The sequence below is a fragment of the Notechis scutatus genome, chromosome 3, assembly GCF_049901735.1.
Source record: "Notechis scutatus isolate UNSWTSFEM ecotype Mainland chromosome 3, rNotScu1.2, whole genome shotgun sequence".
In the NCBI taxonomy this organism is placed as follows: Eukaryota; Metazoa; Chordata; class Lepidosauria; order Squamata; family Elapidae; genus Notechis; species Notechis scutatus.
Genome location: NC_142011.1, coordinates 111,814,853 through 111,839,050, shown reverse-complemented (window position 1 = coordinate 111,839,050; position 24,198 = coordinate 111,814,853). Strand labels below are relative to the sequence as shown.

The following is a 24,198-nucleotide window of genomic DNA, read 5'->3' as shown; positions in this document are numbered from 1 at the left end:
TCAGAGCAGGAAATGCAAGCCAGTGTGGACAAATTCTCAGCAGCATGCGGCAACTTCGGCCTCCTCATCAACACAAAGAAGACCGAAGTGATGCATCAGCCAGCTCCGAAAGCCCAACACCAATTTACATACTTTGGCAGCACCCTCTCCCGCAGAGTGACAATTGACATTGAGGTCAACTGCAGAATTGCCAAGGCAAGCTCTGCATTTGGCAGACTACTGACCAACGTTTGGGACTGCCATGGAATAAGCCTTGTTACAAAGATCGAAGTTTACCGAGCAGTAGTGCTAACTACCCTGATCCATGCCAGTGAGATTTGGACTGTATACAGGAGGCATGCTCGGCAATTGAACCACTTCCACATGACCTGCCTCCACAGACTTCTGAGGACCGATGGCAGGACAAGGTGCCAGACACAGAAATCCTCTCCAGAGCAGGCCTGCCATTAGTTCACACCCTGCTGATGAAAACCCAGACACGCTGGGCAGGCCATGTTGCAAGGATGCCAGACCACTGTATCTCTAAACAGCTCCTCTATGGTGAGCTGTTTCAAGGAAAGCGATTGCATGGGGGACAAAGGAAGTGATACAAAGACATGTTGAAAGCCTCTTTCAAGTCCCTGGATATTGACACCTCCTCCTGGGAAACCCTGGCACAAAATCGACATGGCGCACACTGACCCACCAAGGCTGCCAGACATGTGAAGTCAGAATAACAACCATATCACAAGAGAAGCAAGCACTCCGCAAAGCCAGAGCTACAAATGTTGCAACAATGGTGCCCACACGTCTGCCTGACATGGCAGAACATTTTGTGCCCATATAGACCTTACCAGCCACCTGCGGACACACTGTGGACAGCCCACAACCTGATGTCAAGGTCCTCTTCAAACACGATGGACGAACATCATCATTGCTATCTATCATAAGATACCCCATCATGCCCTAATCACACATCACACACTATAGTCCTGGGAGGTGGTGTAATAAAATGCATTATAATTTTATTTGCTTGGGTTGTTGTTATTTGCTAGTGAGGGCACAGAATATAGGATCCTTATCCATCCCACACCTCAGAGTTAAAGAGGAGGAGAGCAGGTAAAGGCATCCCCCTAAAAGACAAATAATGGCAGCAGTTAAGACCAAGCAGCTACATCAAGACAAAAACACAGGGCCACAATGTAGAATTTGAAGTTTCTGGGAAAGGAGAGTGAAACAACAGGATGAAAGAGAGTTTTCTGTAGAGGCCAAGTTTTACCTGCCAATAAAAGATACTGTGAGTTCTATTTTCCCTGTAAAAAAATAAATCTTTCTGACTAAGTGGTGATCACAGATGATAATAAGCCATCTGCTAAAAGTTAGATAGTTTCACTTTTTAATTAAGAGAAGTGAGATATTTTAGAATAGAAATAGAAATAATAGAAATAGAAATAGAACAGAACAGAACAAAACAGAACAGAGCTTTAAGGGACTTTGGAGGTCTTCAGCACTCTGCTCAAGCAGGAGAATCTATATCATTTTAGATAAGAGACTGTAGTTTCTTCTTAAAAACCTCCAGCAATGGAGTGCCCATGATTTCTGAAGGCAAGCTGTTCCACTGGTTAATTGTCCTTAGGAAGTTTCTCCTTATTACTAGGTTGCTTCTCTCTTTGATTAGCTTCCAACCATTGTTTCTTGTTTTGCCATCTGGTGCTTTGGAGAACAAGTTGACCCCCTCTTCTTTGAGGAAGCCCCTCCAATATTGGAATACAGCTATCATGTTACCCCTAATTCTTTTTTTTTTTCTATAGACATATAGTTTCCCATGCTTCTTGAGTTGTTTTCCCTTTTAGGATTTTCATCCATGGAATCTTTCCTCTGAGTTTCTTAAAATCAGTTCTTTTAAAGTTTAAGACACTGTTGGATTATTTTATATTGCTTGTGTTTGCATTATATGGAAGTCCAGTATGTTATCTTCCTCCACATGGGTCACTGAGAAGGGCTGCCGGGCTAGCAGGAGATGGGGGAGTGTCTGCTGATCTCACTGGGGAGGGATAAAATCCTCCACAATTCCTCCACCTGGAGCAGGTCAGGCTGGAAATTCGAAGGGGGATGGCTATGGTAGTTGGGCTGCCTCTAGTTTGCTGGGCCCTGAGCCCTGGGATGCCTGGCTGCCCCCTTGAACTGGGCTGCCTAGATTGGAGTATGGGTCTAGTCAATTACCAAATATACTGTGATCCACCAGTTCGCTGCCTCCCACAACCTCCCTTCTTGCCTGCTGTTCAGCCGCTGGCTCACTACTCTCAGTTGCCTCTTTTCCAGCGTTGGGCTGCTTTGTTGGGCTCCTGAGCTGGATCTATTCTCTGTTGCCAGCTGCCTCCAACTCAGCCATTCATTTGGTGCGCTGCTGTTTTGCTGGTGTTTTTCTCCTTACCCCAATTTCTTTTTTTCCTTTATCCCTTCTATCGTTGTTATCTAACTTTCTGCTTCTTTTTTCTCCATTTCCCCTTTCTCCTTATATTTTCTTAATTAATTTAGTAACTTCTCTCCCTGTGATTTGATACTGCTTCCGCTGCCACCATTTTAACTCATTGCTCTGTAAGAGAAGAGTATATAAGTCCTCCATCTTGTCAGGCACTTTCACTTTTGACCTTTGTTTCCAGATGTCTTTTTACTAGCTATTTCACCAGCTGTTGAGGAAAGATGCTGGGGGAAATACATTGTTTCAAGTATCATCAACACAGCATAAATAAAAATCTTGCTTAGAAAGTACAAAGAAGCTCCTGTTAGCCCCGAAGCTATTTTGAGATGAAACCATTTTAGGAGCATCTTCAGGGCTGCCATAGCAAGGCCAGTTGGAGCTGTGGGAACATAAGGGGGGGAGACAGAGATAGCTGGGGATATATAACCACAACATTTGTTCCCATGGGAGCCAAGGATGCTCTACCAGGTGCTGGAGAGGCATGGGAGACCTGGTTGGCCCATGTGATGGATGTGTGACCTGAACTTTGGGGTTTGATTTGGGTGGGGAAAACCTCAGGTTTTCTCCAGATATTTCAATATGACATACCTAATAAATCTATACTTTGAGAAATATGCCTGCCTTGGAGTTTTGATTCTGTTGGGTGTGTTAGCTGGAAGCCTGACAGCTCCTTTCCCACAGCACGTAATCTCCTCCACCTAATGCGAGGAAAATACTGAAAACCTGTTTACAATTCCCATGTAAATAGACTTTTAGAAAATAGAGATATAAACTATGCACAATATCCAGAGTGGGATGATGACCTTCAGTTGTTAGAGGGATTTATAAGAGGCCCTAAGCTTGTATCTTGTCAACTTGCAACATACCTTCTTCTTGGACTTGAAAACATTACAGCGGAAGGTGTTACTGGAGCCATCCCTTGCAATATAACTGAAGATCTTCAGGTCCTGGGAATCGTGGGACACATAAAATATCCTGCAAAAATAGCAGAACTATATATGCAATATATATGCCACATAGAAAACAAACTATTCTGTCACTGTCTTGGAGAAAAGCAAGCCAAGTCAAGGTATGAGTTCTCATTGATTGTTTGTAATTAACACTGGCAAATATAATAATATATTTCCAATACTACCATTTTGCAATTTATTTATTTCCTTTACTCTACCACTTACACATTTTTTTTAACCAGATATTTTATTAATCAGGATACGTTATTACCATCTAATATGATTAAAGCTCTGGAATAATATTCCAATGCTAACCATTTCTGTTTAGTGAACTGGTTGACTCTTAAAATGCATGTAGTCAGTTACCAATTAATATTTTCTCTCATGCAAGTTATAGCTGTGGCATGACAGAATTATAATATGAATTCCAGAATTCCATCCAAAGGATTATTAGTTCTCCTACAAATACTTCTGCATGTACAGTGCTCATGTCCTAAAGTATGAAGTTGGACTGGTGAAAAGGGAAGACTGAAATAGAAACTATCCTTCAAAGTGCGATCACTGTCACATCAAGGCCTAGAAATCTCTGCCAAGTGCTAGCTTGGTCTCAGGTCCCAATCTGGATTCATTCTGGACTGTGTGCAGAGTTCAAATATACTACAACCTGGAACAAAATGATCTGGGGAAAGAGAGACAAATCCATGTAAAGATCAGCTATCTACCAGCAGTTTCTACCTTCTTTAAACCCTCTAAGAGCTATGGTCTTCCATCCTTTCAAGGTCGATAAAATGAGGACCCACATTGTTGTGGGCAATATGCTGACTCTAAACCAGAGAGTTCTATAAAGCACTATGAAGCAGTAGTGCATGTCAAATTTTTCAACTTTCAATTTCCAAACAGGGGTACTCAAAAGGGCCTTGGGGATCGTAAAGACATTTTGGTTACTTCAATATAATTTTGATGTGCTTGGTAAGTAACTATATAAATATAACTTTTAACATTTTGTTTGTTTCATGAAGCAGTATAAGTCCCAGTACTATTGATATTGTTCTCAATAGTCCTGTCTGCAAAATAGAACCTTATTCAAGTCATTGGAGACTTGCCTATAATATTCACACTGCTAATTAACTTTTCCTTCTCCCAGGGACAAATACTGAGGCTGCTAACCCATGTTTTTCTTACTCACAACTCTTACCTGTAGATTGGGTCATGCATCACCAGTAGCTTGCTGTCATCCCAGTCCCACTCTTTCTTCTGTAAAAGAGAGCTGCGTATAAGCAGGACAGATGCTTCACTGAGTGACATAACATTTATAAAACTTCTAATGAAATGAATGTCCTTTAGACATTCTTACTAAGGAACCAAGCACTTTCATAGCTATATTGTTCCGGGAAGGTGGTTATATCACATTCACCGAGAATGGAAAATATTGCAAATGACTGCATAGTCTGCAGCTGAAAAGTATGAAAACCTTTGAAAATTACATGTCCCTTGCCAATTGGGTTCCTCCCTGCTGCATGTCTAATTATTTTTAATCCTTTTGGTAATGCCTGGGTAGGTTTTCTCTTTCTTTTCTTTCTTTCCTTCTCTAATTACTTTCTTCCCCTCCTCCCAGTGCAACCTTTCTGTTTCTTCCTTTCCCAATGCAATTAACTCTTCTCTTTACCCCATATCCAGTCTTCTCTGCTCCCCCATCCCTTCTGCTACTCTGCTGACCAGAAAAAAGAATAACAGAATAACAGAGTTGGAAGGAACATGGGAGGTCTTTTAGTCCAACCCCCTCCTCAAGCAGGAGACCGCATACTATTCTAGACCAGGGGTCGCCAACCTTTTAGATCTCAGGGACCACCAAACTCATACTTTTAAATCCCGAGGACCACTAATATGATTTTTTTTTAAAGCTAGCACATTTAATACATTTTTTTATGTTAAATATAAATTTATATACATACATACATACATACATACATACACACACACACACAAACATACATGACACACACACACACACACACACACTTACTTATTTAATTATAACAAAAATGTAAATGCTTAATGATAACAAAATAAAAAGTTCCGGGCTGGAAGCCTCCCCCCACCTGGCACTTTCCAAAGAGACAGAAGAGCGGGAGGGGTGTGTGTGTGTGTGTCTGAGCTGAGGGGCCTTGGGGCAATTGCTGCTAGGAGAAGCAGAGGCAGAAAGGGGGCTTTGCTCTCCTTGGGGGGCAGCGCCCCTTGACTGCCACTCCAGGGGCTTCTCAGCAGGCATCTGCCTGAAGAAGGACTGCCGCTCTTGGTGATTAATTCGGGGTGGGGGTGGAGAGAAAGCATCTCTCGCATTACCAGGGAAGGAAAGGAGACGAAACAAAGCTCACTCTTTCACTGAGACATACGAAACGCCAATCTACCATGTTCCAGGAGTTCTTCGAAATCATCAAACACTCCCACTTGCAGTTCCCGTGCCTCTCGGCTCAGGTCCCTGAGATGCACGCTCCCACACACAGAGGCGGTGGCAACAACAGTCCCCTCCCCCAGCACCCGCTGTCAGCTCTCCCCATTAGTTTTCTAGCTTTGAATTGCTCCCGGCTCTCTCTCTTTCCTCCCCCCCCCCCCGCCCATGTGCAGGCAGAAAGGAAAGGGAGACGAAGCCATGTACAGCTCTCCCCTTTTCCAGCCCTTGCTGTCTCTCCCAACATCGAAGCCTCGGAAACGCAGGCAAAGCCGCCACAGCAGTAGCGCCCTGAGTTGCTTGCTTCTCCACTATCTGCCTCCTCCTCCTTCAGCCCCACTTCTTTCTCTGGGTAGGGCGATTCTTAACTAACCGAGCATGCTAAGGCAACTCAGGACACTACCGCTGCGGTGGCTTTGCCTGCGTTTATGTGCTCATTTTCTCAGATTCAGAATTCTTTTGTTGCTACCACTTGACTTCCAGTAAAAGATATATTTTCTCTAATTAATGGAGTCTAAGTATTTCTTTCTTGGATTTTGAATGGAGTACCATCTGACATTATTCTGAATCTCACTTTACCAGCCCACCCGGAGAATTAATACATTTTCTTCTGAGGGGGTCTGAACACAATGTTTAATCCAGCCAGCGACCAAGAAGACCTGGGAGCGACTGCAGGACCAGATTCCCTGCTGTTAGAGGCGGCAGGGGAAGCCGACTTGTTAGCAGATTTCAGTCTTGGCGAAAAATCAGCTGTAAATCCCAAATGGTTCCTGGGAGTCGGCTGGAAGGATCCTGAGGAAAAGCCCCCTCCGGGAGTGACCACTGCCCATTGGTGTGGAAGAGAAGAGCCATGGCAAGAGAAGGAAAGAAGGAAGTTTTTACTAACTCAAGCCCTGCATCTTCTAAATGAAGCTGTCGGAGAAACTCAGACTGATCAAAGGTATGAGAGGGAAGAGGGGGAGGCAGCCCCAGCCAGAAGAATCAGAGCAGCCACCCCCATAAATCAACCTGGGCCAGTGCAACAGGCAGCAGCAGCCCAGGGCCCCCCAGTGGGAGGAGTAATTGCCAGAAGGCATAGAACTCCAAAGGTGCCTCCATTGGAAGTAAAATATAGGGGGGGGGGGTGTCCCAAGGAGTTAGGATTCTTCCTGGCACAAGTCTGGAACCATATGGAGGAATATGGGGATAATTTTTCCTCGAAAGCAGCCAAAGTGAGATGTGTTACAAGGGCTATGGAAGCTGCAAAGTGGATGGTGACTTTGCATAATGATAATGCCCCCTTAACTGATGAATTATGACCTGTTCATGACTGCACTGCGGGCCAGATTTGAAGACCCACTTGCTGAACGTAAGGCTAGAATTAGGATGAAAACCATAAATCACGGGCAGAGATCAGTGGCCGATTACACCCAGGAATTTAGAGAGCTGGCGTGCCATATTTGAGGCTGGTCCCAGGGAGCCCTGATTGAAGCTTTTAAAGATGGTTTGAATGAAGAGGTTTATCAAAGCTGTATTGCCAGAAGAGACCCCAGTGAGCTGCAGCTGTGGTACGTGCTGGCAGCAAAGGTGGAAATTGATCTGACCTGAAACAGATGCCAGGGGGGCCTTGGTTGGAGCAAGTCCTCCCCCACCAGCTCTTGAGAAGCCTTAAAACCTCAAAAGGGAGGAATGGCAGCAAAACCCAAGACCACTGCATGCTTCCGATGTGAGAAGGAAGGTCACTGGGCTGCAGACTGCCAAGCTGGAGCCAAAGGAGGCGCCAGGAGGAGGAACAAAACCTGAAAAACCTCCAGCAAAGCCTCCCGAAAAGGCGCTTAAAGTGGAGGAAGTTGTAGAGATCACCCCTCCGAAAGGAGAGGAGCTGGGAACTCCAACCTCTTCTGAAGAGAGTGAATCCGAATCAGAAGACGACTCACTGGTAAGTCCAAACAAGGGCCCTATGACCATTCCAGTGAGATTAACGGTACCCATGTCGGGAGCCCAAGGGAAAAAGTTGGCCTTGTTAGACTCTGGGTGCACAAGGTACGTAATCAGCTCGGAAGTAGTAGAGAAAATGGGCTTAAGGCTAAAGACTTTAAAAAAGCCATTAGCATTTTGCCAACTGGATGGATTGGTAGCTGGGGGTGGTCCTGCACATTTCATAATGGAACCAGTAGAAATGATGATGGGGAAGCATAGAGAGACTTTGTGTTTTATTGTGGCCCCTGGGATGGAGCGCCCCCTAATACTGGGTTTGCCCTGGCTCCAGAAATGGAAACCCCACGTTGACTGGAGGAGGGGATCATTGCGCATACGTACTGACCAACCCCCACAGAGCTGGCCTCCACTGGCACCGAGAATCCATTGGGGGAGGAGAAAATTCCAGAGTAATATTGGGACTTAAAGGAGGTATTCAGTGAGAAGGCGTTGGACGAGCTCCCCCGTATCGCTCAACAGATTGCAGTATTGCAATTTTGCCAGGAATGAAACTCCCAAAACCAAAACTGTACTCGATGCGGGAGCTGGAAGAGCTGTGGTCATTCATTGATAAAAATTTGGAATGTGGTTTCATCCAACCTGCTAGGCCCTGAGTAGCGGCCCCAGTATTATTCCATGAGAAGAAAGATGGCTCTCTTCATTTGTGTGTGGATTACCAGAACCTCAACGCAATTTCGGTGGAGAACATGTACTTCCGCCCTTTGATGAAGGATATGTTGGCCCACTTAGTCAAAGGGAAAATTTTCACAAAACTCGATCTGAGAGAAGCTTACTACCATGTTTGAATTAAGGAAGGAGATGAATGGAAAACTGCTTTTAACTGCCCAATGGGGTCTTTCCAATTCAACGTTCTTCCATTTGGCCTACAGGGCCCCCCTGCAGTATTCATGCAAATGATAAATCAGGTTCTGCACGAACATTTATACAAGGGGGTGCTGGTTTATCTTGATGATATTCTTGTCTACACGGAGAGTCATGATGAACATGTGAAACTAGTGCATTCAGTTCTGGAAAAACTTCGAGCTGCTGAGCTGTACGCGAAGTTCTCCAAATGGGAATTCCACCAGGAAAAAATTGACTAATTTTTTCATTTTTAAATTTTAATTTTTTAATTGACTAAAGGCTATTGCATATCACATTGTTCTGTCTCACCTTTCTTCTTTCCCAAAAGATGAAAGAGTACAAACTCACACAAACACAGGCAGGCAAGCTGGCTCGGACTTCACACAGTTAATTCTTTGGAACTGATAATGTCCTTGGCATTCCAACACGCTCTGCCTGCCAAGTCCGAACTGATAACAAGTAAAAAGCTACTCACAGAAAATTACAAGGCAGACCACAAAAATCATTCACAAAGAAAACCTGAAGAAAATTAAACTTTGTCCCATACAAAGTTCCAGCCGAAAACACACCCACTTTTATCCTCTGTGGGGTGTGGCTCAATGACTCATCTCACTCTCTGACCCTCCCACGCCTCCTACGTTGCTGCTCACGTTTCTCCCTACGACGCTGCTTAGGATCAAGCCAACATTCTTCCTCTTGACTCCCTGTCAGGGGCTGCTCCGATATGCCTTCCTCCTGATTAATCTCAGGCTGTTCCTCTCGGTTGTCTGATGAAACCTGAGGCATTATCAGGGAGGAAGGCATTGCCAGAGAGGAAGGTCCTGGGGAGGAAAGCATTCCCAGTTCCTCCTCATCTTCCAAGCCCTCTTCCTCTGACAGCACAGGCTCGGGAATCAGAGCCACAACATCACATGATGGCATAGAAATGGATCTGGGGAAAGTTTGTGCCATTTTGGAATGGGCCCCTCCCCGCACCAGGAAACAACTGCAAAGTTTCTTGGGATTTGCTAATTTTTACCGTCAGTCTATCCCTGCTTTTGCGAAGATTGCACTGCCTATTACAAATCTCCTAAAAACCAAAGGGGAGGTGAAAACGAAACCTAGGAAACCACGGAGTGGTCCATGGAGTGCCAAGCCACTTTTAAGAAGTTGAAACAACTGTTTGCTGCTGAGCCGATGCTCAAGCACCCGGACATGGATACCCCTTTTGTAATCCAAGCCGATGAGAACGACGCAGCAGTCGGGGCAGTGTTACTAGAAGCAGACGAGATGGGGACTCTGCAACCATGTGCATATACTTCATGTAAACTGAGACCGAACTGGGAAAAAGAAGCTTTTGCTGTTGCTGGGCTCTGTTAACCTGGAGTCATTTTCTAGAAGGGGCAAAATACCCTTTTGAGGTGTGGACGGATCATAAAAATGTAGAGGCTTTGAAAACGCCTCGGGAGCTGTCTCCCAAGCAAGTTCACTGGGCACAGTACTTCAAATGCTTTAATTTTTCATTGAAGTACATTCCAGGGGGGAAGAACTTCATGGCAGATGCTTTATCTAGATTACCTCAATATAATAGTGCCTGCCCAGAAGTGGTCCGGCCTATTGTCCCCACCAAACAGTTGGTGGCTCCAGTGGTTACCAGAGCCCAGAAAAAGAAGGAAGTTGAATTATCAAATGATTTATCTACACAATTAAAAGAAGCTCTGAAACTTGATGATTTGTTCTTGGCTCACTCAAATAACTGTACGGTTAGAGATGGATTGGCATGGGTGGGGGCCAAATTACATGTGCCAGCAAAGTTGAGAAACCAAATATTACAGCAAGCTCGTGACTCTAAAGCTACTGGACATTTTGGATTTGTAAAGACCTTACACTTGGTTAAAAGGCAATTTTGGTGGCCTACCTTGAAAAAGACATTGAGGCTTATGTGGCTAGTTGTCCTATCTGTATCTCAGCCAAACAGCTTCCTGGTATACCAGTAGGCTTGCTACAAAATGTGGCTAGGCCAACTGCTCCATGGAAAGAAATTTCTATGGATTTTATAGTGGAATTACCTGAAAGCAGGGGAAATACAGTTATTTGGGTAGTAACAGATTTGTTTTCCAAACAGGTATACTTCATACCATGTGCAAAGATCCCATCTGCGAAAACTTTGGCTAAACTGTTTATTTTACATATCTACAGGTTACATGGGGTTCCTGAAAGCATAATCTCAGATAGGGGTGTCCAGTTTACTTCAAAGTTTTGGAAGGAGTTCCTGAAGTTATTGGGCTCCGCCCAGGGCTTAAGCTCTGCCCCAAACCAATGGGGTTTGTGAGAGAACTAACTCTGTATTGGAACAGTATCTTAGATGTTATATAAATTATCAGCAAGATGATTGGGCTGACCTATTGCCATTTGCTGAGGTGGCATATAACAATTCGGTACATAGTAGTACTGGGTTTACTCCATTTAAAGTGGCTTCGGGACAAGACTTTGTACCCATACCCGAGCTTCCATGGGAGAAACCTAACATTCAGTCATTAGATGAATGGATAACACAGCTCCAGCTTACCTGGCCGGTTACCCGTAAAGCATTAGATGATGCTCATCAAGCTCATAAAAAATTTGCAGATAAAAAAAGAACTCCACAAAAAACATATCAAGTTGGTGACAAAGTCTTCTTATCCACCAGATATTTGCAGACCACACAAAAGTCAAAAAAGTTTGGACCTAAGTATGTTGGACCTTTTCCAAGTGAACGAATTGTGAATCCAGGGGCAGTCCAACTGCAATTACTAAAAACCCTCCGACGAATCCACCGTCTTCCATGTTAGTTTATTAAAACCTGAACATACCTCTGACCTGAGACCGGCTCAGGTCGACCCCCCCCCCCCGTGCCTTTGCTAATTGAAGGTGAGCAACATTTTGAAGTTAAAGAAATCTTGGATTCCAGGAAACAAAGAGGTTGACTCCAATATTTAGTTGTTTGGAAACATTTTCCTCCTTCCTATTCTGAATGGGTGAATTAGAAGGATGTTCAAGCTCCTAAGCTTGTCAAGGCGTTTCATACTAAATCCTGATAAAATATAGTATTATGGTGTTACATGTATATTATTATTTTATCTTCTATTCTTTCTCTTTTTTAGGACTAACACCTCTCTTGCATCTGAATGTCAGCCTTCAAGATTTTCTTCCTTTGCTTTGCATCTTTCGGCTGTCATAAGTAACGGGGGGAGGAGGGGGGATTTGGTTATGGGAAGTGAGCTGGAGGTTTTACAAAACAGAACTGTATAAGTTGTGGGGGGGAGGAAAGTTTCTTGCTTAGGCTTCTATCCTATGCTATGCGCAGCCGCAGCTCTTTATCAAAATATGTCAAGGTCAACGGACAGAGGCCTCATCACCACCTGGAGATGTCCACATGATGTTATACACAACTTCTTATTGGTTGAACAAATTGAACTATTGTGGGTGGGAACGTTGCCATCACTTTGTGTATGTGATTTACGTGCTCATTTTCTCAGATTCAGAATTCTTTTGTTGCTACCACTTGACTTCCAGTAAAAGATATCTTTTCTCTAATTAATGGAGTTATGGATCTAATGGAGTAATGGAGTAATGGAATTTCTTTCTTGGATTTTGAATGGAGTACCATCTGACAGAAATGAAATTTTTGTGTGGGAAATTATTTATGCAAGCAGTCTGATTACAGTAGAAATGTGTGAGTATGTTGATGATAAAATGTTGGTGTAAATGCCTGTGTGTGTTGACCCCCATCCCAGATTAAAAGGAGAGTACTTTGATACCTTTCATATAAAGAAAGAATGTGGGAAGAAATTTGAAGAAGGGGAAGGGAAATATGTGTGATTTACTAAAGCTAGAGAGAGAAAGGGAGAAACATTATCTTTGCAGCTGGCTCAGCTCCCAGTTTACAATGGAGCTCAGCTCAGCAAGGGAATCAAAAGTTTCCCTCTGTATATGCTCTTAATCCATATTTTGCTCAAAGCAGAGATTTGACATTAAATCAATTTGACACTAAAGTTTGACCCAAATATATTTTCGAGCATTGACTTAAAATACCTCATTTAGATTGTTTGTTTTATCTTTAAAGTTGTTCTTCTAACCACCCTCTTTTATGTCTTTATGTCTGTATGCCTTATGGATGCTTAGGAGTCAAGATGCTTCATCCTATGACATTCATTGTTTGTTTGTTTGTTTGTTAGCAACACAAGTTGTTGTCCTTTTAGGAATTGTTAGAGATGAGTTAGAAATTACAATATGTAGAAAGAGAGAGAAACTTTCTAGGATTGCCTGGATATTGTAAGTTGAATAAAGACTTTTATGCAAAACTAAACACCTAGTGTTACATGGATAAGGGAATGGCTTTTGAGAATTTTAACACAGCAGTGGGAAGGAAAAAGACAGCCAGTGACAGTTTTGTCTAAAATGCTAGACCCTATCTGTCAAGGATAAAAGAAGGAGTTTTAGAGGGAGGATTTAGCATGAGACCATTTCAATGCATTCAGATTGATTTTATTGAACTCCCTCAAGTGGGGAGATTTAATTATTTATTGATGATAGTGGATCACTTGACTGGATGGGTTGAGGCTTATCCAGCCATGAGACCCAATGCAGCGTAATCACCAAAATTATACTGGAACAGATAATACCAAGATATGGGATACTAGAAGCTATAGACAGCAAATTATTTTTCTGCAAAAGTGCTTCAATCAATCATGGAGTGTGGGAATTCAGTAGGAATGTCACAGTCCATGGAACGCAAATTCATCTATGCCATGGACCAAATGTTTAACTTGACCAAAAAGGGACACTTTATCTTATGAAATGATGCTTGCATTACCACACTTGGAAATTCCACAATATGAAACTAGGTGTTTTTTTTTGTAAAGAACTGTATACTTGACCTCTCCTCTTCTTTATATTACCTCAGAAACAAAGGACTACTTTCAAACCCTACTTTCTGAATTTGCTGTCCATAAGTTCCAGCACATCCTGCATGTCCTGAACACCAACATCGATCGGTAGGCACTATGCTCACATGGTGTTGCGAAAAGTAGACATCAACCTGACCAAGCGGGCTGGGGAGCTCACAAAGGATGAGGTCAAGTGGGTCACCACCACAAGATCCCTGACTCAAAAGGCAGAAGGACCGCAAGAACGGCAAGTACAGCCAGGTCTTACCCAATGGGCTGGACAAGAAGCTGTGCGAAGATTTGGGGCGCCTGAAGAAGATCAGGGCCAATCGGGGCCTGCACCACTTCCAGGGCCTCCGTGTCTGTGGCCAGCACACCAAGATCACTGGGCACTGTGGCAGAACTGTGGGTGTCTCCAAGATCCCAGAGAAGTTCCAGCCTGGTGATTGGATCCTGATAAAAAGCTGATGTAAGAAAAAACTTAGCCAAGCCTGGGACAGGTCCTGCTAAGTCCTGCTGACCACTGAAATAGCAGTCTGAACAAAAGACAAAGGGTGGACCCACTACAAGTGTGTAAAAGGACCAGTTGATGAACTTGGAAAGTGGTTCCTAGAGAAGACCAGCTAAAAATAAACATTACCAAAAACTGGTCATGGTGGTATGAATGTATTTTGTTTGTGATTTCTTTTTTGTTGTTGCAGGAGTACCAACTTTTTGATTTTTCCTGCCTGAGTGATGGCCTATGTTATTCCATCTGAAGATCCCAAGTGAAGCTGTGGAACTTTGCACCCTACAGGATGTGTTGGTTCTGTGATTGTAACTGTATCACTGAATGTTTTGGTGTCAACATTGTTGTGATTGTGGACCAGTATGCACTTGTGAAGAACCTTGTGATATAGTAATAATAGAAGACTAAATGATAATAGAGTAATAATAGAAGTAATAATAGAAGATATATAGTAATAATAGAAGACTAGATTAAATGTATAAGAATTGGGGCATTAAACCTGATCAACCTGCCTTGGACACAGTAGTCCAAATAAGGGTCTTTTCTTTGCTTAATGTAACCTTTCAGTTTGGAATTAACCTGACACAATGTAGTAACTCATTTGAAAATGCACCTAGACTGGGTGGGTTATGGACGGATGTGGGTAATGAAATTCTTAACTGGCATGCTACAGATGGCTTATATGGGATATGTGGAAAGTTTGCCTATATGCAATTGCCTAGCCATTGATATGGAGCATGTGTATGCGTGGTTATATACATACACAGTATCTATCTATCTATCTATCTATCTATCTATCTATCTATCTATCTATCTATCTATCTATCTATGTTTTCTTAAGTTTTCGCGGGTATTTATATATATGGTATTCAGCTATGTTCGGGTATTTTCCCACGTCATTATAGTTGTGCTTTTAAAGTTGTAGCAATGTTTCGGCAGAATCTCATCTGCCATCATCAGGCTTCTGTATAGTGTTCGTCTGTGAGTCAGACTGTGACTCCATAGATAAGGGGAGGCTGCCTAGGAGCACGAACAAACAAGGACAAGGGATACTGTGTAAAATAACGAAGTATGGACAGAGCACGGACAAAGAACGCTCCACGGATAAGAAAGGGGAGGGACATTAATAACGAACCTTTGTCTCTGATTGGATAAACTTTGTTTCTGTCAGCGTAAAATGTATATAATACTCTGAGCCACTCTCGCAGGGTGTGGCTATTCCTTACATGCATTTTGTCTGTATGTTTTGGACATAGTATTCACCCAGACTTTTTGCTTTGGCCAAAGAATAAAAAGCTGTTACTTTTGCAAGCCTCGTCTCAAGTCTCACTCTTTGGCATCTCCGTGGCTCGGGGAAACTGCTGGGACCTTACAGTAGCTTTGGGGAAAGGAGTCTGTATTACCCTTGAATGGTTGCTATCAGTGGTGGGATTCAGATTTTTTAACAACCAGTTCTGTGGGCGTAGCTTGGTGGGCATGATTTGGTGGTCATGTGACTGGGTGGGCATGGCCAACTTGACATCCCTCACATCAAGGGGTGCCTAAACTGTTCTCTCCTCGTCTCAAAGGCCTCAACGAGATACAATTTCCCTGTCTATTTATTTACTACAACTGAACATCCAAAGTACACTATTTAATTCTATGCATATATGCCATATGTATACCTACATATTACATAGTATAGAGCAGGGGCCGCCAACATTTTGGACCTCAGGGACCACCAAACTCATAATTTTAGATCCCAGGGACCACTAACTGGTTCTGTAGGTGTGGTCTAATTTGTGGGTGTGGCTTGGTGGTCAGATTGAGTTGCTCACAGAATCATTCAGTGATCTATCTATCTGCCATCGGCTAGCTCAGTCTCTCAAATTTGTTTGCCGTGAGTCTGCACTGAATTTGCTTGCAAGCAAACCTTCAGTCCTAAGGGAGGTTCAGCTGTGCTTAGCTAGAAAGCAAGAAATCCATTTCCTGCTTCCTAGCTAATCTAAATCTCCTGGCACAGCAGAACAGATGATGGTCGGAAAAAGGAAAAATAGCAACTTAGCAGACAAATTTGCCGGGTAAGGAGTGGGCGGGGAGGGTTCCCGCGGGCCATGTGGGCTGAGCAGCTTTGTGTTTCTGCGCAGCCTGGATTAATTGCTTTGGGGGGGGTGCTCTGGGGGTGAGATTTCTCTGCGTCCCACCAAAATTTTCTCACGGCCCACCAGTGGGCCACGGCCCACTGGTTGGCGACCGCTGGTATAGAGTGTGTATAGGCACACAAAAAGATACATTATCTACTATATATACTGTATGTATATGTACACACACACATACACACACACACGCACACACAGAGCTCTTCTAAAACTATACACATTCAACCTCACTTACTGCATTTGGAAAAACACACCCAGGGTCCACATTCTGCTGCATATTTAACTATAACCTCTGTACATCAGAACATTACACACACAGAGATTTACTTCCCTAGCCTGCACATGACTGTTAGAGCCAGAAGATGTCATAGATTGAGTATAATGTGGTGAAACTCACTTAACAACGCTCTTGCTTAGCAACCAAAATTTTGGGCTCAATTGTGATCATAAGTCAAGATTATCTATCTCTACCTTCCTCTGCATGGCAGCCTTAGCCTAGTAAACTCCTCCTTTTTGGTAATTTTCCTTTCTGTTAGAGGCACCAAAATAATCCAGATGATATAAGGTTTCCTGCTGCAGCAGGGGGTTGGACTAGATGGCCTCCAAGGTCCCTTCTAACCCTGCTATTCTATGATTCTGTAAAGATCTCCTGCTGGAACAGGGGTTTGGACTAGATGACCTCCGAAATCCCCTCCAGCCCTAGATTGCTGTGCTGTTTCAAAGCGTCTTCTGAAGCCACGTCTCGTGCCAGGACTTGTGGTCCTTCCTTCCTCTCCTTTTTTTTCTCTGTCTCCCTTCCTCCCTCCCTCCATGGATCCATCCATCCATCCAACCAACTATATCTCATTCACTTTCCCCTCCTTCTTTCTCTTCCTTCCTTCCCTCCCTTTCTTTCTTGTCTATCCCTTTCCTTCCTTCCTTCCTTCCTCTTTTACTTTCTTTTATTTCTTTTCTTTGTCTCTCTTCTCTCTCTTTTCTTTCTTTCTCTTATTTCTTGTCTTTCCCCTCCCTTTCTTTCTTTCTTTCTTTCTTTCTTTCTTTCTTTCTTTCTTTCTTTCTTTCTTTCTTTCTTTCTTTTTTTCTTTCTTTCTTTTTTTCTTTCTTTCTCTCTCTCTCTTTCTTTCTCTCTCTCTCTCTCTCTCTCTGTGTGTGTGTGTGTGTCTCTCTCTCTTTCTTTCCCTTCCCTTCCTCCTTCCCTCTCTCCTTCTAAGGCTAGGAGATCCACCTGAAACAAAAACTCCTTTGGATGAAACTGGCCATTGCCATTCAACTTATTCAACCCAAGACACACACACAAACTTCTGTGATGCTAGCTAGGCTGCAAAATGTAAACTAACTCTTTTTTTTCAGCCCGAAGCCTCTCACAGTGTTTTCCTCTCCATTGTCACAGTGCCGGGCTGCAAGGGGGGAGACCTTAGGCGCGTGCGCGCGCGCACACACACACACAGGCACAGACACACACAGAGAAACAAATTTCTGTGATGCTAGCTAGGCTGTAAAATGCAAACTAACTCTTTTTTTTTGTAATAGCTTGTTTTTTTTCAGCCCGAACCCTCTTACGATGTTTTCCACTCCATTGTCACAATGCCAGGCTGCAAGGGGAGAGACCTTAGGCACGTACCACATGCACACACACAGAGAGAGACACATGTACACATGTTGGAGAGGTGAGTTGAGAGTCATGCAATGGTCCATCAGGCACAGAGACAACAACAGGGGAAGGGGATCAAAATGGGAAGCCTCTGCCCATTAAAAAAAAACCTGCGGAGCTTCCCTTTTAATCCACCCACCCCTCCATTGCCTCCATGCCTGATGCCAAAAGGACAGTTCTGCTTCCACCCCCTCCCCCCTGCAATGCCAGAAGCCACATGCCACCACCGTTCGTCTTCCGCTTCCCTCCCAGAGCCCCTGTGGCTTGCAATCTCCCATACTACTACTGCCCATGGCGTGCTGGCAGGCAGAAGCTTCCTGGGTCCCATGCCCTCTCCTTCCTGCCTCTTTCTTCTTCCACACACAGGTAGGAACATTGCTTTCCCATGTGGGGGTGGGGTGGTTCCAGGGAAAAGCTAGCAAGCAGGGCATGGAGACACTGGTGCTACCCAGGTTGGGCCTGGGTGAGGAACCAGCCTGGGCTGCAGGCATGACTCTAGGCAAGCAACCAATGCAAGATAAGGAGTGGCTAGGAAGGACCAGGCGTGGTGGGGTGGGGCCAGCTGGTGGTGCAATCAACCAGTTCGTCAAACTAGGCAAAAAGTTAACAAGGGGTTCAGCTGAACCGGACCGAATTGAATCCCAGTTGAATCCCACCCCTGGTTGCTATTCAAATGGCCATAATCGAAGATTACTTGTACACAGATAATATTTGACACCAAAATTTCCAAAGCATTTCTAATTTACAAAAGGATACAAGTTCTAGAAATCAAAAACTTACCTTCTTCTTCTTCTTTAGTACCACTTTCACACCATCTACAGATACCAACAAATTCACTTTCTTCTTCTTTATACTTTTGGCTTTGAATTCATACTGTCAGGTGCAAAACACAGGTATAAGTAAGGTCTAACTTCAGCACTGTTCAGCAAACAATAGGAGATGCCAAACTGTGCTGGGCCTACCTTATTTTCTCACTGTTACTGTCCCCTTATAGCCACTTAATCATTAAGGCACACAACTCCCTTCTGCAATAAATGACTTGCAAGCAGTGCTACATTTCTGGGTCTCTGTGATGCAATTGGATTTATGAAGTCTTTACAGTTGATCTAATTCAATTCAGCTCAGTAGCTGCTCCAAAGAAAAGCGGGAACATAAGAGTGTTACAATGGACAATTTCCCATTGTGTCAGATCCCTAGTGATACTGCCATTCAACTGGACAGAAGGGGGAACCTGAATGTAATCCTTTCTTATTACCTCTGACAACTACTATTTTATCATCTTTATCCTGGCGCTTAAGCGCCCTGAGATTTTCTCACCTTTGGGGGAATGTATTAGGGGGGATGGCCATGTGGGTTGCTTCACCGGAGGAAGATGACCCTGGAACACCTGCTTATCTGGTTCTTAGGACGGCCATTACAATAGCATCTTCACATCTGAGGATTGCCTGAATCCACACTGGACTGAGGGGAGAGGTTTCTAATGCCTTATTTCTAACTGTATTGCCTGAGGGGATTTAGAGTCTGCTTTGCTTTTGTTCTGTTATCACTTCTGCTCAATAAAAGGTTCTTTTTGAAATACTAAGTTTTTACTTTCTTGAGTGGGAATGAGATGCAGGACCTTACACATTGGCAGGAACCAGTTCTTCCAATCTCCATATTCCCTTGCAGTTTGCCAATAATCTTTGGAGAAGTAGCTTTGCTACTTGGCACAAAATAGGAGAACAAACCCATCAGGACTAGATTCAGCAGTCCATCTATATTTAAAAGGCAAAGGCCACTCTTTTGAAGACAGCAAAATCCACATTTTGGATAGGACTGCTGGTTTGAAAGAGGAGTCAAAGAGTCCATCTATGTCAAAATTGAACAGACCTCTATCAACAGGGGAAGGAATATGACATCATCTATCTCCAGTCTACAACACAGTTCTTTAAACAATTCCAAGAAGGCTCCACATCCATTTGCACCACTCAGGTGACCCAGGCCTTAATGACTCTCCCCAAAAAAGAAAATGACCAGATCAGGATGTCTGCAAGGAGTGTCAATCCTTCCATTCCCCACCATTCAGTTAGAGCTGACGAAGCTTCTTGGATAAGAAGCAAAATGTCTTCAATGAAAAACCAGAATGTCTAGTTGCCTCTTTAAAAAGCACCTTTGGGACAACCATGATCTGAATGACTGAGAATCTCCACAGACACGTAGCTTTGCAGCTTTCCCCCTCCCAGCACCATTTCCTTTTGCTACCAATAGCTGGAATGTAGGTTTAAAGAATACAGAATAACAAGAGGGGATCTTGGAGATCTTCTAATAGAATAACAGAGTTGGAAGAGATCTTGGAGGTCTTCTAGTTCAACTCCCTGTTCAAGCAGAAGACCCTGTACCATTTCAGACAAATGGCTGTCCAGTGTCTTCTTAAAAGTCTCCAATGATGGAGTACCCACAAATTCTGAAAGCAAGCCATTCCACTGGTTAATTGTTCTCACTGCCAGGAAATTTTTCCTTAGTTCTAGCATGTTTCCCTGAAAATAAGACCAGTCTTTTATATATTTGTTTCCTTCCAAAAGACACATTAGGGCTTATTTTCAGAGAAACATTGTACCGGAGATGGTGAGGGACCACCCCTACCACACTAGCTGTGGTCTGCCCAGCCAGGCATGCCCCACCTCCCTGGCATGCACACAAGAGGTGGTGAATGCGTGCGGGCTGACAATATCCAGCAGTAGCTGCAGTCCGCCAGCCCCTTGTCCAGCAGACTCTGGGGCTATACCCATGACGGCTTTGACAGGATATCCTGTCAGAACTGAAGAAGCTTCTTGGATGAGAAGTGAAACATCTTCAAAAGAAAAAACAAGAAAGTCCAGTTGCCTCCTGAAAAAGCATCTTTGGGTTAATAAAGGAGAGTTCCTGTATTTCTTTTGCAATCTGTTTCCTGACCTCTACTACCCTCAATGGGCAGACAAATGTCCAATCTAAGGAAATGTAATGGGAATGACCTTGGTAGACAGGAGGAAAAGACACAAAGTAGGTAACCATCATGCAAAAGCTATCATAGCCCATTGAAGCAAAGGGTCATGGAAAGCATTTCAGAAAGAACCCTATTTTTCCAGTAAGTAAAAGGAGAGACTTGCAAATGATAACTCATTGAAATAGTCTAGCTAAAATTTTATTCTCTGGAAAATTAGGTATAGTTCTTCCTGAAACACTTCCTATGTTTCATGATTAGTAATTGTGTCATTAGTTTTGCTCAATTTTCAGACACATAGTTGTAGTTACTCTAGGTGACTATAGTACTTGAGACAGATTACCCAGATGTTTTAGTAGTTGCTACAGATGTTCTTCTCACATTTCCATTCGGGGCAAATATTCCATACAGCTAGTTTGATAGTACTTTCAAGTCCATCCATGCTTCTGTTTCAGTAGTTTGGTTGGCAGAATTGACTTGTACAGGGATGTTTCCTACACTGACTGTTTTGGAAATGGGTCATCACTGTACCCTGATTGGCTCTTTCAGTCTTATACTCTTATATAAGAATAGGCTAGAAAAAATTGACTGACACTTTGTTGTACTCCCATTGAATCTAAAAAATCCTGATAGAACTGCTTCCACACTTCGCTTTAATGACTCTAATTGGAAGGTCTGATGACTCATGAATTGTCACAAGACCTGAAGTTCAGGATTGCTCTCCATAATGTGGTTTTTTTCAGTACCATAAAGAAGATAGAAACACATCTTTTAAACTCTCTCCTGAGATGTACACTTTATTAAGACAACAGTTAATAATGAGTTAATTCTTTATTGCCCCTTTCATCCTAAGATATTTTCTTTTATTTTAGAATTTATATTATTTTAAAAAGACTGTCATGCCCCTGTCAGAGTTTGAATCCGAGTGGGAAGACAAACAGCTGACAGAGAGCGGGAGAGTGGCTCCGTTGGCTGTGGAAGAAATTGGGGAAGGGCAGTCAGGCTGGGCAGAGCTGGGGAGAGATAGAACAAGGGAGAGGGGGTTCAGATGAAGACCAAGGCCCACTCCTCTTCATCCTAGGGCATGCAGGGAAGAACGGAGAAGAGAGCAATGTGGGTTGCATGGCTTATGAGGGAGGAAAGGGCCCTGATTCCCTTCACAAGGCACACCTGGGGATGGAGTTTAAAGGAGAGGCAGATGGGAGGGGCAGTTGTTGGGAACAAATGCTGAGTTCACCTAGTGTTGGCTGCTGTTATCTAAGTTCCTGGCATCCTCCCAACTGGTTTGATTTACTGCTGTGTTACTTCACTTCTGGAATTCCTTATCTTGTTCTGCCGGATTTATTACCTTATCTTGCCTTGTTGGATTTATAATTTGAAGTTTTCTGTTTGCCACATTTGGAGTGAAGTATCTGCAGCCAAAGGCTGTTGCGGGTTCGTGGGTGAGTTTTTCTCCAGACCGGAGAGGAACCAGGATATTGGAAGCAAAGTTGGAACTAATAAAGAAACTTGTGTTGCCTTTGTGCCACGCCTTGGGTCATCACAAATACAGAGAATGGTGAAATTGCCTTTTGACTTTCTTCTAACTTTTACCTTGCCTTTTCAGGCCAATTCATCATGAAAAGTGCTTTAGGAGTCTGATTCAAGTGTATCATGGTTTCTATTATTGCTAGTATTATTTTTATTCTGTTGAAATAACATTATAGTATGTCACATTCAACTGATATGACATGAAGTGGTGTATGCATAATTTTAATGCAGAATTATATAAATTTTAAAACCATATTTATTAAGTTCTTTTTGGAACTTTCACACCAATAAAAATGTTATGGTTATATGCAATTTTCTTGTCAACAATTCCAAAGTGGTTATTTCATTCTTCTTGACTATTTTTCAACTTCTTAGTTTAGCTTGCAAACTAGGACATGGAATTTCCTGTTCTAAGTATTAATCAGATCCAACTCTACTTGGGTTTTCAAGATCAGCCAAGATCACTTAAGTGCTGTCAGCATCTAGCTGGTATTTCATGCAAATAAGGAACAACAAACGCAAAGCGCGTGCTCACCGAACTGGTTATTATGCCGGTAGGATCCCACCCCTGTTTGGGAGGGGCGTGTTTCAGATTAAATTTTAGCAAAACAGAGTTTCTAGTTACCAGGTGACATCTGGGCAATCTTGTAACATCAGTAATCCTTCTTGAATACCTCAGCAATCTATGGTTGAGGCCTTTGATTCATTAACATTGTTGTATTTGTGCAAATCCTGAGGTCATCCATTCCCACTGAATGTCGGTGATGGTTTGTTCTCCAAGCTTGTTACTTAGTTTCCAAACATTTCATCACCAGGCTAGGTAATACCATGAGCAGAACTTCAGTTGAAAAGTCTTGTTTCAGTTCTCTTCTGCCTTTATAGGCCTTAGGTGGTCAAGTTGGTCATGTCACGTGAAGGTCATCTGGTGGTGAGGTCACCCTGGCTGATCATGCACGTGAAGGACCAACTGACTACATAAGATTGATAAAAGTAGAACTGAAACACTTCAACCAAAGTTCTGCTGATGATGTTACCTAGCCTGGTGGTGAAATGTTCAGAAACTGAACAACAAGCTTGGAGAACAAACCATCACCAACATCTACCACCCAAGCTGCAAATATTTTCCAAAATACCCACTGAGTCTTGTGTACTGAACTCTATGTATTGGTAAAAAGATATAGAATGTAATAGCTATAAATTTTAGTTTACTATTAATGTATATGCTGCTAAACTAAATGTAACATTTTTATTTCAACCCTCCACCTCACTGCTTCATTGTGAGTACACAATGAATCCAGGACATATTTCAGAGCAATATAAAATGAAAGGATAGAGCCTAAGATATGTCATCAGGAGAAGAGAACTGCATTAATGTTTAGTGTTTTGGTAGAATGGGATTAGCAAATGGAATTCAAGTTAATTCTCAAACACTGTGTGGAGCATCTTGGCAGCAGATCACAAAATCCTTAACATACACAAGGGTGAAAGGTCACAACATACAGCAATTCCAAGCATTCCAGATAAATGCCAAAGCCACCCTCCCCCCAAGCTGCTACTCTTCATGCAAAGCTAGGAGAGGTGGGAGAAATATAAAACAGAGCAAGAAATGGAAGAGTTTGGGAAGTGCTCCAACTGGCAAAATCAGGCAGGTGAGCAGAATATCAAATCAGCTTGTCCTTTCCAGTTTTCAGTAGAGACAAACAAGCAGATGACTTGAAGAAACAGGGAAAAAGCTTAAACAATTCTTTATCTTTCAGATGAAACAACTTTTCATCTGGAAGTCCCAAGAGCTCTCCTGAAAACTGAACTGGGAATGCTGGTACAG

General features: G+C 43.1%; 1 protein-coding gene across 6 annotated transcripts in view; it reads right to left on the bottom strand.

Annotated features, from left to right (window-relative positions):
- The window catches only part of LOC113421456 (carboxyl-terminal PDZ ligand of neuronal nitric oxide synthase protein), an 85,705-nt gene that overhangs the window by 50,156 nt on the left and 11,351 nt on the right, over window positions 1-24,198 (bottom strand). For 2 of the 6 annotated variants that reach the window (XM_087962465.1, XM_087962464.1), the window contains exons 2-4: window positions 18,665-18,757; window positions 4,607-4,665; window positions 3,328-3,436 (exon numbers count right to left, since the gene is read on the bottom strand). In XM_087962465.1, coding sequence (XP_087818591.1) covers window positions 3,328-3,436; window positions 4,607-4,665; window positions 18,665-18,757 — 261 coding nt within the window. Of the gene's footprint in view, window positions 1-3,327; window positions 3,437-4,606; window positions 4,679-18,664; window positions 18,758-24,198 lie in introns of those variants that run through there. The other 4 variants (XM_026681839.2, XM_087962467.1, XM_087962466.1 and 1 more) reach the window with 3 other exon arrangements.